The sequence below is a fragment of the Pleurodeles waltl genome, chromosome 11 (assembly GCF_031143425.1).
Source record: "Pleurodeles waltl isolate 20211129_DDA chromosome 11, aPleWal1.hap1.20221129, whole genome shotgun sequence".
NCBI lineage: Eukaryota > Metazoa > Chordata > Amphibia > Caudata > Salamandridae > Pleurodeles > Pleurodeles waltl.
Genome location: NC_090450.1, coordinates 942,011,119 through 942,028,857, shown reverse-complemented (window position 1 = coordinate 942,028,857; position 17,739 = coordinate 942,011,119). Strand labels below are relative to the sequence as shown.

Here is a 17,739-nt window from a genome sequence, read left to right as displayed (position 1 = left end):
CTCTGGCTTCAATCCAAATGATGGGAAATTTTGTATCACATATAATTGTTTTCTTTTTACCAAGAAGAGTTATTACTGTCCCTATAGATCCAAGAGAGCGGCTGAAGGAGGAAGAGTTGGATGTGGTTCTGAGTCCACAGAGGCGAAGTTTTGGTGGAGGCTGCCATGTTACTGCAATTGCTGGCTCCCGTAGAGCTGGGAGTCCGCTAGAGAACAAGGAAAATGAGAACCTTCGCATTTTGGGTGGGCGCAGGATTGGCAGTGGCAGAATAGTCTCCGTGAGGGGCTTTGAGCGTGATCCCCGAAACGTGGAGAAAGACGTGAGAGATGCAAGAGAGGGTCGGGAAAGGGATTACAAGGACAAGCGCTTCAGAGTAAGTTTGGCGATGTGGGATGTTAGTTCTGTCCTGTTGGTTTTGTAATACAGCATTCAGCTTGTTTGGCTGACTGAGGAAATTGTAGCTATGAATGAGGCTTTTTAGTTTTTTGATCAGTTTCACATCTGGCTAATATGTTAGAATTGTGCTTGGAGGTAGTTTACATGTTTTAAGGCTTGTAGTTTTGGGAGTGTCGAGGGTGGCTAGTAAAACATAACTACATGAGTCTCTGTGCATACCGTCCTGAGTTTTTATTCACTTACCTCTAAATTTGTTTATCTTTATTTTTTTACAGCGAGAGTATGGGGATAGCAAGCGTGTTTTTGGTGAACGCAGGCGAAATGATTCATATACAGAGGAGGAGCCTGAATGGTATTCTGCTGGCCCAACAAGCCAATCTGAAACAATTGAGCTGATTGGCTTTGATGACAAAATTCTAGAAGAGGATCCAAAAGGACGGAAGCGTACTCGTAGACGGACCACTTCATTAAAGGAAGGTGAGGGAGCAGGTTACTTAGTTTTCTGCATGCTCAGTTTGAAGTTGGGCCATGACAGATTGCTTTAGCCCTTTTCAGTTCGCTCACTTGTGCCTAAACTGTAAGCTGCAACTTTCTGGTCCCTGGTTTCTCTGTATTGTCTACGTTTTGTCTCTGTATTCTAACTCCAAGTAATATTTTAAATTCAATTTTTCAGTATCCTTGAATCTTGGGTTTTATAGAAATTCAGCAGAACACTTAAGCTGTCTTTGTTTATATCACCTCTTATGTAGTAGACATATTTTCTGTGCTTTTCACAAAGTTGGTCTGCAATTTCTGATTACGGGTTAAATTAATATTTTGGGTTGAATTGGCGGTACATGCTTGTTGCATAAGTCAGGTTTGTTGTAGCTGTGTTAAGGTTCTTGTTAGTGTAGCTCACTTTCTTAATTTTTTTTTTACTTTTGTATTAATTTTAGCGTTTGAGTGCAATGGTGGTGTAGCAGAAGTGGACGAAGTGGAGCCATGTGTTCCCCAAGAGCCAGCAGCTGACCAGGAAGTACCCCAGGAAGTGGTGTTGCCAGAACCAGCTCCTGGAGAGTTCGACTTCAACGAGTTCTTTAATCTTGATAAAAGTGTTCCCGGGCTGGCTTCGGTAAGTGAGGTGGTCAGTTCGGCACTAAAGGTTTAGGGAAGCACCAATTTATTTTACTTTGCTCTATATAAACGTGCTTTTTGTATAGTCTATTAGCCTCTGTGTTATTGCGCTGTTAATTTTGTGCTGGCTTGCAGCTCATTGTTATTTTTATAAGTTGTTGCTTCCCATTGGGTTTATCGGATCTTACTTTGTTGCACACCTTTAAAACCTTGTTGGCACACTTCACTGGGGATGCTTTGTTTACACATTTTTTTACAGAACACACTGTCTTGCATGATCTAATACTGTTCCTTGACAAGTCTTTGCTGGGGGGCACAGGTATTTATTTTTGTCTTGTATCATTTATATGCTTTACACAACTTTGGCCACCTGACTATTCCAGGGTGTGTTCTGTTCCAAATCTTGCTTATCAGGGCTGTCTGTATTTGTGAAATGTTTTACGAGGCAGTTTCTACTAGAAGTGTAGACAAAGGTTGCGATAGCCTTAACCATGCAGAAGATGTTGCAGTGTGTTACAGAGAAGTGTGCTCGACAGTGTAGGTCATGGAACCGAAGTATCAATTGACGATTTCTTGTTCTAAAGTATTATGATGGCTACAAGATCTGTTTATTCTTTTGACTGTGGCATGTTGTAGCTTGCTTCTGTATATCATGACTGGGTAGAGACCTCTAGTCTACATTAGCTGCCTAAGGTGTCTGCCCCTTTCATCGGTGCACCTGTCTAAGTAAGTTTTCCTTTCAAATGTTTGAAATGGTATTGCTGTGCTAGAAAGATTTCATAAGAGCAGATTTTGTCAAGAGTTGCCCCCGGGCCATAAAATTGCTTTATAACTCACGGATATTTTAACCACTTTAAAAGAGGTCATATTGACATCGTCAGGATTCCATGCAGGTCTCTGAAGCATGTGCATTCACAGTGAGCAAACTTGGTTGCTAGCAAAAGATCTTTAAAAATGGCAGTCCTGGGCGCTGTCTATTGCATTTTGATTATTGAAGGCTGCAAAACAGGAGATGGAAAGGGAATAAAAGGGGGTAAAAAATGAACAGATAAAGAATGGAAGAAGTGTACCAGCAGGGATGAAAGTAAGCATTTGGTAATTTTTATACACCAAAGTAGAGCAAGAATCGTGATAAGGTGAAATTAAGTTATTTAGCGATTGGGATGGAGAAAGGAAAGTAGGACACAGGAATAGATGAATGATGGTAAGAAACTATGACTAAATTAACACATAGGAGGGAAATGTGAGGAATTGAAGAACAGATGGTACCAAATAGTATAATTGCAATTCCGTTTTCTTTATTTTCCTTTATTTTTTTTTCCATATGTTTGTGGTTAATTGTGCTAATGAGCCAATAGTTCTGCGAAGGTTGGAGCACTAAAGCCTTTTAGGGCTTTTGCAAAGCTAAAGCAAATGTACTGGAGAGGAAGAAATTGTTAACTAACGTTAACTTGTACTAAGGTTTCGTTTTGCTTCTTCTGCCAAGAAGAGCAGAACATGTGCTAAATTACTTGAGCAAAGACTGTCTGAGCAGAAGCTCAAATGACAGTGACCTTTTGTTTGAAGGATTACAAAATATGCACTTAACAGTAGTCTGGCCACAGCCTTATGTCAAGGGATGATCATTGCTTGTGAGGGGGGTTGGTGGGGGGGGGGGGGGGAATGGGTAGTTGTGACTGGCCATGAATGTGGAACAGACTGGCAAAGTATGTAAAATAGTACTCCAGCTTCTTATAGTGTAAGTGCAACAATATATATAACTGGATTCCAATAGTGAGTCAGTGGGGGTCTTTTGGTTCCAGTAATGAAGTGGGGTCCTTGGAAGTCCAAAGGTTGGTAACCACTGCACTAACCAGGAGGGAGAACAGGACTAGTCTTCCCGCTCCTCAGAACTTAGGCAGCATCTTAGTTTTCTTCTAACCTTCCAGGAATGTTCTGAAGAGGATGCCTGGAGACTCCACATTTACTGCTGGGACTACGAGTAGGTTGGAATAACCACTGGGAATGGCCGAACCAATGTATTAAAGGTTTTTGGGGCCAACCCTAGCCACTTTAGGCATTTTCAAGATGATCAAAGTTTTCGGAGAGACAATGTGGGTGTGAGGACTGTAATGGGGAAATCCTAATGCCATCTTACATGTAACATTAATATTCAGTGCGAAGCAGCCACAGGATCACCTGTGTGCATGACCTTTTTAATAAAAAGGGAAGATTAGGCCTGCCAATAGTTTATTTTGATAGGTTAGATTCAGTTTTAAGGCTCGCAGTCATGTTTAAACTTGTATGTGGCATAATGGGTACTCCAGTCCCCTAGGGAAATTTAACTTGCAGGCTCTTGATACCTTTAATTTCCTAGTATAGGGTACAAAAGTGTAAGTTGAATGTCAATCGGAAGTTTGCCAATGCCCTTGTTGAAAGTGGAAGCAGACACTCTTAAAGGCTCTTTAGCAGACTGTGAAGTGCACAGTGCTGTACAGCCAGCAAAAAACAATCCAGGCAAAAATCTCGGGGTACACCATGCAAAACATGGTCATTTCCAATCGTCCTAAAAAAAACCTGCAATGGCTAAATTGGTCACTGCTGTTAATCTTTAGATGCGTGGCCCTACCAGCATTTTGGAGGTGGACTTAGTCATGCGTGGCTCAGACTTTCTGTTTTCACACCAAAGGTATAGGCAATTGATGGGGAACATTTGTTTGACAGTTAACTGCATTTTGCAAACGTGAAACTCCAATGAAACTAATGACCGTAGGAGCCATACAATCTAGAGCATTGGTACTCACAAACATTGTTTCAGGGGCCGCAAAGTTTAGTCTGTGATGCGACGAGGGCCGCATTGATGCCAGCAAAGTGGCAGTCTTGGAAGGGGGGAGGGGAGACGGTAAGGTGGGTGTTCATGTGTAATAGGAACCCAGGCCACCCTATGAGTGCAAATAACTGACCTGCCTCTTAGTTCACTATTAGCAATGTTGTCAGTGTGTGGAGAACACTTCAGTCAACCTTTAAAGAAATACTTGCCTGGTTATTTTTTTTTCATGTAAGTGCTGAGTCGAGTGAACACCTGCCAGGTGCTGCTGTTGATCAGGGGGCCTCATATAAAGGTTAAGAGGGATGCAGGCGGCCCCCAGGCCGTACTTTGAGTATCACTGATCTAGAGGGACGTACCAGAAGCATATTGTAAGGAAATGCCTCCTTGGCATGGTTACCCCCTGACTTTTTGCTTTTGCTGATGCCAAGTAATGATTTGAAAGTGTGCTGAGGCCTGCTAACCAGGCCCCAGCACCAGTGTTCTTTCCCTAACCTGTACCTTTGTTTCCACAATTGGCACACCCTGGCGTCCAGGTAAGTCCCTTGTAACTGGTACCAAGGGCCCTGATGCCAGGGAAGGTCTAAGGGCTGCAGCATGTCTTATGCCACCCCTGGGACCCCTTACTCAGCACATGCACACTGCTTGCCAGCTTGTGTGTGCCGGTGGGGAGAAAATGACTACGTCGATATGGCACTCCCCTCAGGGTGCCATGCCAACCTCACACTGCCTATGGCATAGGTAAGTCACCCCTCTAGCAGGCCTAACAGCCCTAAGGCAGGGTGCACTATACCACAGGTGAGGGCATAGGTGCATGAGCACTATGCCTATACAGTGTCTAAGCAAAACCTTAGACATTGTAAGTGCAGGGTAGCCATAAGAGTATATGGTCTGGGAGTCTGTCAAACACGAACTCCACAGCTCCATAATGGGTACACTGAAAACTGGGAAGTTTGGTATCAAACTTCTCAGCACAATAAATGCACACTGACGCCAGTGTACATTTTATTGTGAAATACACCCCGGAGGGCATCTTAGAGATGCCTCCTGAAACCATACCAGACTTCCAGTGTGGGCGGACTACTTTTAGCAGCCTGCCACACACCAGACATGTTGCTGGCCACATGGGGAAGAGTGCCTTTGTCACTCTGTGGCTAGTAACCAAGCCTGTACTGGGTGGAGGTGCTTCTCGCCTCCCCCTGCAGGAACTGTAATACCTGGCGGTGAGCCTCAAAGGCTCTCACCCCCTTTGTTACAGCACCACAGGGCATTCCAGCTAGTGGAGAGGCCCGCCCCTCCGGCCACGGCCCCACTTTTGGCGGCAAGGCCGGATGAGATAATAAGAAAAAAAGAGTTTTCACTGGCCAGTCAGGACCGCCCCTAAGGTGTCCTGAGCTGAGGTGACTCTGACTTTTAGAAATCCTCCATCTTGCAGATGGAGGATTCCCCCAATAGTATTAGGAATGTGCCCCCCTCCCCTCAGGGAGGAGGCACAAAGAGGGTGTAGCCGCCCTCAGGGCTAGTAGCCATTGGCTACTAACCCCCCAGACCTAAACACACCCCTAAATTGAGTATTTAGGGGCCCCCAGAACCAAGCAAGATAGATTCCTGCAACCTGAATACGAAGGACTGCTGATCTGAAAGCCCTGCAGAGAAGACAGACACCAACTGCTTTGGCCCCAGCCCTACCGGCCTGTCTCCCCACTTCAAGAAAAACGGCAACAGCGACGCGTTCCCCAGGGTCCAGCGACCTCTGAAGCCTCAGAGGACTACCCTGCATCTAAAAGGACCAAGAACTCCAGAGGACAGTGGCTCTGCTCCAAAGAAGAAACAACTTTGCAACAAAGAAACCAACTTTAAAGGACTGCACGTTTCTCGCTGGAAGCGTGAGACTTTCCACTCTGCACCCGACACCCCCGGCTCAACCTGTGGAGAAACACTACAGGGAGGACTTCCCGGCAAATGCGACCCTGTGAGTAGCCAGAGTTGACCCCCCCCAGCGACGCCTGCAGAGGGAATCCAGAGGCTCCCCCTGACCGCGGCTGTCTGCTTCTAAGAACCCGGTGCCTGGTAAAGACACTGCACCCGCAGCCCCCAGGACCTGAAGGATCCGACCTCCAGTGCAGAAGCCCCCCCTCCCCCCAGGGGGACCTCTCCCTTGCCCAGGTGGTGGCTACCCCGAGGAGCCCCACCCCCCCCTTGCCTGCCTGCTTTGCTGAAGAGACCCCTGTGTCTCCCATTGAACTCATTGCAAACCAGACGCCTGTTTGCACTCTGCACCAGCTGCCCCCGTGCCGCTGAGGGTGTACTTTTTTTGTGCTGATTTGTGAGCCCCCCTCGGTGCCCTACAAAACCCCCACCCTGGTCTGCCCTCCAAAGTCACGGGTACCTACCTGCTGGCAGACTGGAACCGGGGCATCCCCTTCTCCATTGAAGCCTATGCGTTTTGGGCACCACTTTGACCTCTGCACCTGACCGGCCCTGAGCTGCTGGTGTGGTAACTTTGGGGTTGCTCTGAACCCCCAACGGTGGGCTACCTTGGACCCAACTTTGAACCCTGTAGGTGGTTTACTTACCTGCAAAACTAACAAATACTTACCTCCCCCAGGAACTGTTGAAAATTGCACTGTCTAGTTTTAAAATAGCTTATTGCCATTTTTGTCAAAACTGTACATGCTATTTTGCTGATTCAAAGTTCCTATGACACCTGAGTGAAGTACCTTTCATTTAAAGTATTTATTGTAAATCTTGAACCTGTGGTTCTTAAAATAAACAAAGATATTTTTCTATACAAAAACCTATTGGCTTGGAATTGTCTCTGAGTGTGTGTTCCTCATTTATTGCCTGTGTACACAACAAATGCTTAACACTACCCTCTGAAAAGCCTACTGCTCGACCACACTACCACAAAATAGAGCATTAGAATTCTCTTTTTGCCACTATCTTACCTCTAAGGGGAACCCTTGGACTCTGTGCATACTATTCCTTACTTTAAAATAGTACATACAGAGCCAACTTCCTACACATCTTGACACAGAATATCTCTGGGTAAATTATACTATTGCAACAAGAATTTATGGAAATGCAAATGCCATATGCACAGCCACAAACCCTACGGCTCTTGATGGTGGCTGGTATATATACATTTTTTTTTTTTTTAAGATTAAATGTAATACCTGTGAAGTCAGACTTTTTTATTTATTTTTTTATCAATTTGACTCATTCACATTTACTATTTCCTCTCACTCACAGCAACTCACATGCTGTCATGCATACTTCCACTCAATTACTCGCAAACCTACTCGCTGGTTCTCGTTCACCCTTTGCATTTACAGACTTATAGGTTCCTCAAGGCCTTACTCGTGCTTCCTCTGTCCTGATTTGTTATGCTTCAGTTGGACTCCGATTTGGTTTTGACCTTCCTGACATGCACTCCTTTCGAGCCTCTCCACAATTGTTCTCTCGGGCCTCACCTTGAAACTGTCCCTCCATGTGTCCTTTACCTCTGCCCGCAGAGTGAGGGAGCTGCAGACATTGTCATCTAAGCCGTTTTGCCTTTCTATCCTGACATTGTGCTTCGCACAAGGGCTGCCTTTTTTAAAATTGTTTTATATTTTTTATAACACCAAAAGTGGTTACGCCCTTTCATGCAGGCCAATCCATCACCTACTTTTTACACACTCCTGCATCCTTCTAAGGAAGAGATTCCACCATTTGGACTTGGTAAAGTAAAATTTATTTGTACATTGCTAGACCTCTGTGATTGACTTCTGGGTGATAAATTCTAGCAGAACTATGGCTATACCATCAGTCCTGGCACTGCAGTATCAAAACTGCCTTTTTCTGATTCAGAATTTCACTTGAATGTGGAAGTTGGGCTAATTGACATTTTGCATCATCTCAATTACATTTGCTTGCGTGTTACTGAAATAGCTAAACTTTGGGTACTGGAACATCTAGTGGTTATTATTCAAGTGCAGAGATCTGCAGTGGTGAATGCAGGCTAGTGATGTGATACCTTCACTATTGGTCCCCTTGTGATAGTGTTTAACATACAAGGTTGGGTTACATTTGAGCAAACTACAAAACTATTGAACTATGTTTATTTGACTTTGAAGGCCTTTCTAAACCAGATATGTGAATGGTGGGCTGGTGCAATGCAAACTATAGGCGAATTGGAGGTGCCGGCTGTTCAAGCCAGACCAGGTGGTTTGGCACAGTTTATCAACAGGGTCTCTGTGGCTAACCTCTTATAACGACGCCACGACTGATGCATTAAGTAAAGCAGTGTGAATATCCTTGAAGTGGGGGTTAGAGCAAGAAGCTGGTGTCTAGATTTTTGCAAGAGGGTAACTCCTACCAATCTCATGCAAAATGCCCAGACTTAACATCTAGGCAGTGGTGATAGAGTACGTTGCTTGCGATCATGTAGATAGATAGATTTATTTTTAAATACCCTATGCATTTGTATATTGCCAGGTCAGTTGTACATCACTTGAGGTGCAGTTGTCATTGAGAATACATTGTCTGTGTGTTTCATTTATTTTTTTATTAAGCATAGGCTGTCCCGTAAATGCCTAAACTAAATTAGAAACTAGACGTTCTAACCAAAACTGAGGCTGTGTACAAACATTTAAGTTACGCAACTTTCTGTTGCATTGTTTACAGGTGAGTAATTCTACTTGTTATACTGCAGTAGTACTGTGTGCACATAAAGATAAGTTGGTTGTGAGAACAATCCCCACCTTTATTTTTAACTTAAGATTTATCATGTCCTTCTGTGGTGGTTTATTTATTTTTAACTTTATAATTTTTTTTAAATTTTTTAACTTTTTTTAACCCTCCAACAATAGCAGAAAGGTCACTGGACATTAGTGATGGCAAAAGGAAGGTGATTAATTTCATCGAACAAACAATTGGAGCTACCCAAAGAGCTTATTCTTCTACATTTTAGAGTAACAAAGGCATCCGTTGCCAAATGGATTGAGATTTCAGTATTTATCTTTTTTTTTTTTTTTTTTGGGGGGGGGAAATCTTTGTTTATATAAAAAAATATGTATTGACAATATAAGATAAGAAGGGTGGCACAGTGTGGGAGCACTTAAGTACATAAATGGTCTTTACATCAACCCACCCGCTGAAAGATACATCTACACCTAGCTTTTAGAATAGAGTGCTTTGTCTGTAGTCCGAGGTGAATGGTATGTGGGCGTGTAGCTTCCCCATGTGCCTGATGGGTTATGGGAGCAGGTGAACAGGGGCAGGACTTGCATCCAGTGTGGCCACCTCATTGCCTGGGTTTGGATGACCACATGTTCCCTGATATCTTTTGGTCGTGATTGTGGCAGCATAAACTTGTTTGGGTGCCAATGGAGGTTTGAAGTGGTTGTCTGGATACAGCTCCACAACTGTGAGGCTGCATTTGTGTTCTTGCCCTGGCAACCTCATCCTGCAGTAACAAAAGTAGGGGGTTGCCTGCAAGGGAGATGGAGGGAGCATACAGGCACGGGCTATTAGCACTTAGTCTGACCCTTCATATTCTAGTGCAAACAGTGAAGTTACTGCTGATATGAGTTTTTAGGGGTGTTAGAGAAGGGTGTGTTGGCTCCACTTTTGTTTATTTTGCATATTTATTGCTTTTTAAGGAATCTAGCTTCAGATGTTTAAAAAATCAATGGGTCTTTGTCATCAGTACTTTTATACTGACAACGCAGTCTTAATGACACAAACTCCTACAGTGCTAAGTCTTTTGATTTTTGGTTTTGTTGAATTCATGGCACAGAAAAGGACACAAAAATAAATAAGTTAAAGCGCATCCATCGAGACAATGAAGCCAAGCATGCAAGTTCATGATTTTGACAACTGATATGTGGCCAGCGTGGTATTTGAGTAAATCCAACTGTCAGTGGGCGCGATGCTTGCTTTGTTTTAGGGCATGTATAATTAGACATCAGTAAAGTTTCCCACTGGCCTTAAATCTATACCTTGTCCTTGTGATAGGTGGTCTGGACGATCAGTAATTGTAGGAAGTTGGCTCTGTATGTGCTATTTCAAAGTAAGGAATAGCATGCACAGAGTCCAAGGGTTCCCCTTAGAGGTAAAATAGTGGTAAAAATAGATAATACTAATGCTCTATTTTGTGGTAGTGTGGTCGAGCAGTAGGCTTATCCAAGGAGTAGTGTTAAGCATTTGTTGTACATACACATAGACAATAAATGAGGTACACACACTCAGAGACAAATCCAGCCAATAGGTTTTTATATAGAAAAATATCTTTTCTTAGTTTATTTTAAGAACCACAGGTTCAAATTCTACATGTAATAGCTCCTTCGAAAGGTATTGCAGGTAAGTACTTTAGGAACTTCAAATCATAAAAATTGCATGTATACTTTTCAAGTTATTGACAAATAGCTGTTTTAAAAGTGGACACTTAGTGCAATTTTCACAGTTCCTAGGGGAGGTAAGTATTTGTTAGGTTAACCAGGTAAGTAAGACACTTACAGGGCTTAGTTCTTGGTCCAAGGTAGCCCACCGTTGGGGGTTCAGAGCAACCCCAAAGTCACCACACCAGCAGCTCAGGGCCGGTCAGGTGCAGAGTTCAAAGTGGTGCCCAAAACACATAGGCTAGAATGGAGAGAAGGGGGTGCCCCGGTTCCGGTCTGCTTGCAGGTAAGTACCCGCGTCTTCGGAGGGCAGACCAGGGGGGTTTTGTAGGGCACCGGGGGGGACACAAGTCCACACAGAAATTTCACCCTCAGCGGCGCGGGGGCGGCCGGGTGCAGTGTAGAAACAAGCGTCGGGTTCGCAATGTTAGTCTATGAGAGATCTCGGGATCTCTTCAGCGCTGCAGGCAGGCAAGGGGGGGGTTCCTCGGGGAAACCTCCACTTGGGCAAGGGAGAGGGACTCCTGGGGGTCACTCCTCCAGTGAAAGTTCGGTCCTTCAGGTCCTGGGGGCTGCGGGTGCAGGGTCTCTCCCAGGTGTCGGGACTTAGGTTTCAGAGAGTCGCGGTCAGGGGAAGCCTCGGGATTCCCTCTGCAGGCGGCGCTGTGGGGGCTCAGGGGGGACAGGGTTTGGTACTCACAGTATCAGAGTAGTCCTGGGGTCCCTCCTGAGGTGTCGGATCTCCACCAGCCGAGTCGGGGTCGCCGGGTGCAGTGTTGCAAGTCTCCCGCTTCTTGCGGGGAGCTTGCAGGGATCTTTAAAGTTGCTGGAAACAAAGTTGCAGCTTTTCTTGGAGCAGGTCCGCTGTCCTCGGGAGTTTCTTGTCTTTTCGAAGCAGGGGCAGTCCTCAGAGGATGTCGAGGTCGCTGGTCCCTTCGGAAGGCGTCGCTGGAGCAGGATCTTTGGAAGGCAGGAGACAGGCCGGTGAGTTTCTGGAGCCAAGGCAGTTGTCGTCTTCTGGTCTTCCGCTGCAGGGGTTTTCAGCTGGGCAGTCCTTCTTCTTGTTGCAGGAATCTGATTTTCTAGGGTTCAGGGTAGCCCTTAAATACTAAATTTAAGGGCGTGTTTAGGTCTGGGGGGTTAGTAGCCAATGGCTACTAGCCCTGAGGGTGGGTACACCCTCTTTGTGCCTCCTCCCAAGGGGAGGGGGTCACAATCCTAACCCTATTGGGGGAATCCTCCATCTGCAAGATGGAGGATTTCTAAAAGTTAGAGTCACCTCAGCTCAGGACACCTTAGGGGCTGTCCTGACTGGCCAGTGACTCCTCCTTGTTATTCTCATTATTTTCTCCGGCCTTGCCGCCAAAAGTGTGGCCTGGCCGGAGGGGGCGGGCAACTCCACTAGCTGGAGTGTCCTGCTGGGTTGGCACAAAGGAGGTGAGCCTTTGAGGCTCACCGCCAGGTGTGACAATTCCTGCCTGGGAGAGGTGTTAGCATCTCCACCCAGTGCAGGCTTTGTTACTGGCCTCAGAGTGACAAAGGCACTCTCCCCATGGGGCCAGCAACATGTCTCGGTTTGTGGCAGGCTGCTAAAACTAGTCAGCCTACACAGATAGTCGGTTAAGTTTCAGGGGGCACCTCTAAGGTGCCCTCTGTGGTGTATTTTACAATAAAATGTACACTGGCATCAGTGTGCATTTATTGTGCTGAGAAGTTTGATACCAAACTTCCCAGTTTTCAGTGTAGCCATTATGGTGCTGTGGAGTTCGTGTTTGACAGACTCCCAGACCATATACTCTTATGGCTACCCTGCACTTACAATGTCTAAGGTTTTGTTTAGACACTGTAGGGGTACCATGCTCATGCACTGGTACTCTCACCTATGGTATAGTGCACCCTGCCTTAGGGCTGTAAGGCCTGCTAGAGGGGTGTCTTACCTATACTGCCTAGGCAGTGAGAGGCTGGCATGGCACCCTGAGGGGAGTGCCATGTCGACTTACTCGTTTTGTCCTCACTAGCACACACAAGCTGGTAAGCAGTGTGTCTGTGCTGAGTGAGAGGTCTCCAGGGTGGCATAAGACATGCTGCAGCCCTTAGAGACCTTCCTTGGCATCAGGGCCCTTGGTACTAGAAGTACCAGTTACAAGGGACTTATCTGGATGCCAGGGTCTGCCAATTGTGGATACAAAAGTACAGGTTAGGGAAAGAACACTGGTGCTGGGGCCTGGTTAGCAGGCCTCAGCACACTTTCAATTGTAAACATAGCATCAGCAAAGGCAAAAAGTCAGGGGGCAACCATGCCAAGGAGGCATTTCCTTACAGTAATGCACTCTTTAATTTTTTGTAAATATTTATTTATGTATACCAGGCTCCCTTTACTCGAGGTAAAATGGGGGGGTGGGGTGCTATTGCTCGAAGAGCCAGGTCTTAAGGCGCTTCCTGAAGGTCAGGAGGTCTTGGGTCTTACGTAGGTTGGTGGGAAGTGAGTTCCAGATTTTGGCTGCAAGGTAGAAGGATCTGCTGCCGGTTGTGGTTTGGTGGATGCGAGGGACTGTTGTGAGGGAGAGGTTCGCGGAGTTGGTGTGTCGGGATGTGGAAGTTGAGTCGATCGTTGAGGTAGGTCAGTCTGGTGTCGTGGAGAGCTTTTGTGAGCGTGGATTCAGATTTTGAAGACTACCCTTTTGTCGATGGGTAGCCAGTGGAGGTCCTTGAGGTGGGCAGAGAGGTGTTTGTGGCGAGGCAGATTGAGGAGGAGACTTTCTGAGGCTGAGTTTTTTTTTTTTTTTTCTGGAGCTTGGCCGTTGTTCCCGTGTAAAGGCTGTTGCCATAGTCCAGTCTGCTGCTAACGAGGGCGTGGGTGACTGATCTTCTGGTTTCTGCGGGAATCCACCTGAAGGTCTTGCGGAGCATTCGAAGGGTGTTGAAGCATGAGGACGAGATGGCGTTGACTTGCTAGATCATGGCGAGTGACTTCTAGTATGAAGCCGAGGTTGCATGTGAGGTTGGTGTTGGGGGGGGGGGGGGGGGAGGGGGGTTAGGGGAGGAAACCCCATGGTGGCTGGCCGGGGGGACCCCATGGTGGCTGGCCACCAGGAGTCGTCCCATGCTGACTTGTTGGGGCCGAAGATGATGATCTCGGTTTTGTTCTGAGTTTAGCTTGAGGTGGCTTGCTGTCATCCAGTTGGCAATAGCGGAGTCTGGTGTGGAGGTTGTTCTTGGCTGTTGCGGGGGTTCCTTGTGAGGGAGAGGATGAGCTGGGTGTTGTCAGCATCGGAGATTATGTTGAGGCCGTGGGATCGGACGATGTTGGCTAGCGGAACCATGTAGATATTGAAGAGGGTAGTGATGAGTGAGGATCCCTGGGGGACTTCGCAGATGGTTTTGGTGGCCTTTGACCGGAACGGGGGAGGCTAACGCTTTGTGTTCTCTCAGAGGAAGGAGGTGAGCCAGTCCAGGGCTCTGTGGCGAATTCTGGCGTCGAAGAGGTGTGAGGAGGTTTTGGTGACATATGGTGTCGAAGGCTGCAGAGATTGAGGGCAACGGTTTCACCTTTTCTAGCCTGGTCCTGATGTTGGTGCAGGCGATGAGGGCGGACTCGGCGCTGTGGTTTTTGCGGAATCCTAACTGGGAGACATCGAGTAGGCTGTTGTCCTCCAGGAAGCGGGAAAGCTGGTTGTTGACTATCTTCTCTGACCTTCGCTGGGAAGGGGTGTAGGGAGATAGGTCGGTAGTTTTTGAGGTCTTCGGGGTCGGCTTTGGGGTTTTTGAGTAAGGCGTTGACTTTGGCGTGTTGCCAGCTTTCTGGAAAAATGGCAGTCTTGAAGGAGCTGTTGATGATGGTCCGGAGCTGGGGAGCAATGATTTGGCTGGCCTTATTGAAGACGTAGTGAGTGCAGGGGTCTGCGGGGGATCTGGAGTGGATGGTGCTCATGGTTTTGGTGGTTTCGTCATCGTTGGTGGGGGTCCAGGTGCTCAGTATGTTGGTGCAGCAGGGTATGATGGGGTTAACCATGTCGGTGGTGGGGGACGGCGTTGCGAAGCTTCTGTGAATGTCTGATCTTGCAGTGGAAGAAGAGGGAGTCGCAAAGGTCTTGAGTGGGGAGGGTCGGTGGAGCAGAACTTGGGGTTGGTGATTTCCTTGATGTAGAATAGCTCCTTGCTGGTGTGTGTGTGTGTGTTGTCAATTCTTTCTTTGTAGAAAGATCTTTTGGTGGTCCGGATGAGCTGGTGGTGTTTGCGCATGGTTGCTTTCAGTGTGGTGAAGTTGCTCTCTGATCTTGGCGCCAGATTTTCTCTGCGTTCCGGCATTCTTGTCTGGAGGCCAGGAGGTCTGCGGTGAACCAGGGAGCTTTCTGGGTGACGTAGGAGTTGGTTTTCTTGAGTGGAGCGAGGGTGTTGGTGCAGCCTTTGCTTGAGGTTGAGAGCAGTGATGTTGGGGTTGCTGGTTTTGGGTGGTAGGGTTTGGGCGAGGTTGGAGATCAGTTGTTCTTTAGAGACCTTGTCCCACTTGCGGTGAGGGAGCGGATGCTGTGGGTGGTGGGCTTCAGGAAGGAAAAATGAACGCAGTGGTGGTCAGTCCAGTGGAGTTTGTTGGTGTGGGTGAAGGTGATGTGGCTGCTGGAGAAGATGGCGTTGAGCATGTGCCCGGATGAGTGTGTGGGAGAGGTGACCAGTTACTTGAGGCCGAGGTTGTCCAGAAGGGCAGCGGAGTTGCAGTCATTGGTGTTCTCTAGGTGACAATTTAGGTCGCCGAGGAGCAGGTAGTCCAAGGAGGCAAGGGTTTGGGAGCTGATCGTGTCGGCGATGGTGTTGCAGAATTGGGAGTGGGGGCCTGGTGGCCTGTAGAGGAGGGTTCCTCTCAGGGTCGTGTTGGCGTTCATGTATATCTGCAGGTGTTCTGTGGCATCTGGGGGCGTCGGTGGAGATCCTGATGGTGCTTCTGTGTATAATGGCGATTCCTCCTCCTGGTTTGTTGATAGTCTCTTCGGGTGATCTTGTAGCCCTCAGGGATGGCTGTGGCGATGTCTGGTTCGGAAGAGGGGTTCATCCATTTTTCGGGGAGGAAGGTTGTGTCAAGGGAGGTTGACGTGAGTAGGTTCCAGAGCTTGATGGCATGCTTGTGGACCGAGCGGGTGTTGAGGGGGTTCAGTTGAGATGGTTGGGGTGTCTGGCGTTGTGGGGCTTGACTGCAGGGGAAACAGCACAAGCAGCAGGCAAAGGGTCTGTAGGTGTGCCTGGGTGCAGGCGGTGGGCCAGCTGGGTTTGAGTGCATGGAACTCAGCAGTGGTGTAGTGGCACCTGGAGGCATGGGGAGGTGCAAGGGGCAGGGGGACAGGTGCTGGGCAGGGGGACAGGTGCTGGGCAGGGGGACAGGTGCTGGGCTCGTTCCAGGCGCGGACGGGCTTGCCTCTGGCATGCCTCCAGCGTGACTGCCATTAAGAAGGGGAGGTGGAAGGGAGGAGCAGGTGGGAAGTGGGAGGGGGTGGTGAATGGGGGCGGGGCCGCAGGGGGTGCAACAGCGGGAACAGGAACTGGGCAGAAACAGGCAGAAAAGCAGGAAAAACATGGTAGACGACAAAAGGCAATAAGCTGAAACAGCACAACAGGCACAAAAAACACAGGATAAAAACACAAGACAAACACCTGATACTTACGATCACTAGACACCAGGGATGAGGCGCAGGTGGGTGCCTGCGGGTGGTGTAGGGCCTCGAACTCGTGGCAGCAGCTAGGGTGGGGTCAGGAGCACGAAGGCAGTCTGGTGCAGCTGCTCGTCACGCAGTGTGGTTCCTAGCCTTAATTCAGGTCAGGGGGGGGGTCACTCCGTCCAGGTCAGCGTAGTTGGTTACCTTAAAATCGCCTTAAGGATGCCCAATTGTTTTGTGGTGCAGATGACATGTGAAGATCCAGCAAACAAGCCAGCTGGTACACCCCGGAACTCAGTGCAGTGAAATGGAGCTGCAAACAATTAGAAAGATGGGGAACCAGCAAAGACCACACAGACAGAGCCACCTTCATGTTAGCCCTCAACTACCTCCATCCCCTTCCTCACGGCTCGGAGTTGAAGATGAAGAATCTGAATCTTCCCAAGTACTTGTTTTGGGGATAGACTGGAAGGCATTATAGTTGTGGTCCTCAGCCAGCGACCACACATTGTTCAAATACAGCAGTGTTTCTGGTTTTTAATCTGATTTTAAGCTCACTGAGCTGTGCAATCCTGAGGGTTCCTTGCTGCTGCAAGGCAGTGTTTGGGATCCAGTCCTGTTGTTCAGCAAAGCCAAACAAGTGTTGCTTAATGGGCTGTATAGCTTGAGCCAAGGGCACACTGACCCATTAGTCAAGTGCATAGACCAGGTCTTGTTCAAAAGACCCCACAATCATCCTAGTAGAAACCTTCTCCACAAATCTTCCTCATATGCATCCATGATGAGGGAAGGGCACAAAATGGCAAAATCAGGTAGTACCTGACAGCAGGAATGCTTCACCAACCAGATATATATAATTCAATGATTGAAGTGGGGAGGTAAAACTTACTCGAAATTTACCGTAGGGCAGGTAATGTAAAGTCAACCCAAAAATAAACTGGGTAAGAAAAAAATAAAGGTATCGCATGGAGGGAGCCCTGCTAGACAAATGATGTAGGCAAATTCGAATTGTGCATATTACAGCCCAGTAAAGGATTCCAATCCGGGAGTAGGCAGAGAGAAATGTCACTTGGGGGCCTGAGACTGTATCACGTGTCTCCACCGTATTCAGCTGCCCTCCTCAAGCGGGCTGGTTGAGAAGCCGGTTATATTGCATGTGTGCGAGTCCCTGAGCAGCAGACCAAGAAAAAGGACAGTGAGAAACAGACGTGCTTTCCCGCTCCACATCAAAGGGTCGCTTTGAGCACATCTCAGGGAGCATAAACGCTCCCTCAAGCTCGTGCGCACAGAGGCTGAAAGTACTAAAGCAGGGAGCATCAAACTATAATGGTACAGCCGTGAGTGCACAGCACACAAGCATGAAAATACAATCATGGTAACTGACATTAAAGGTCA

At 47.5% G+C, this 17,739-nt stretch overlaps 1 protein-coding gene across 8 annotated transcripts in view; it reads left to right on the top strand.

Moving 5' to 3' along the window:
• The window catches only part of EIF4ENIF1 (eukaryotic translation initiation factor 4E nuclear import factor 1), a 72,581-nt gene that overhangs the window by 35,511 nt on the left and 19,331 nt on the right, over positions 1-17,739 (top strand). For all 8 annotated transcript variants that reach the window (XM_069215074.1, XM_069215076.1, XM_069215080.1 and 5 more), the window contains exons 5-7: positions 88-374; positions 673-874; positions 1,333-1,508. In XM_069215074.1, coding sequence (XP_069071175.1) covers positions 88-374; positions 673-874; positions 1,333-1,508 — 665 coding nt within the window. The remainder of the gene's footprint in view (positions 1-87; positions 375-672; positions 875-1,332; positions 1,509-17,739) is intronic.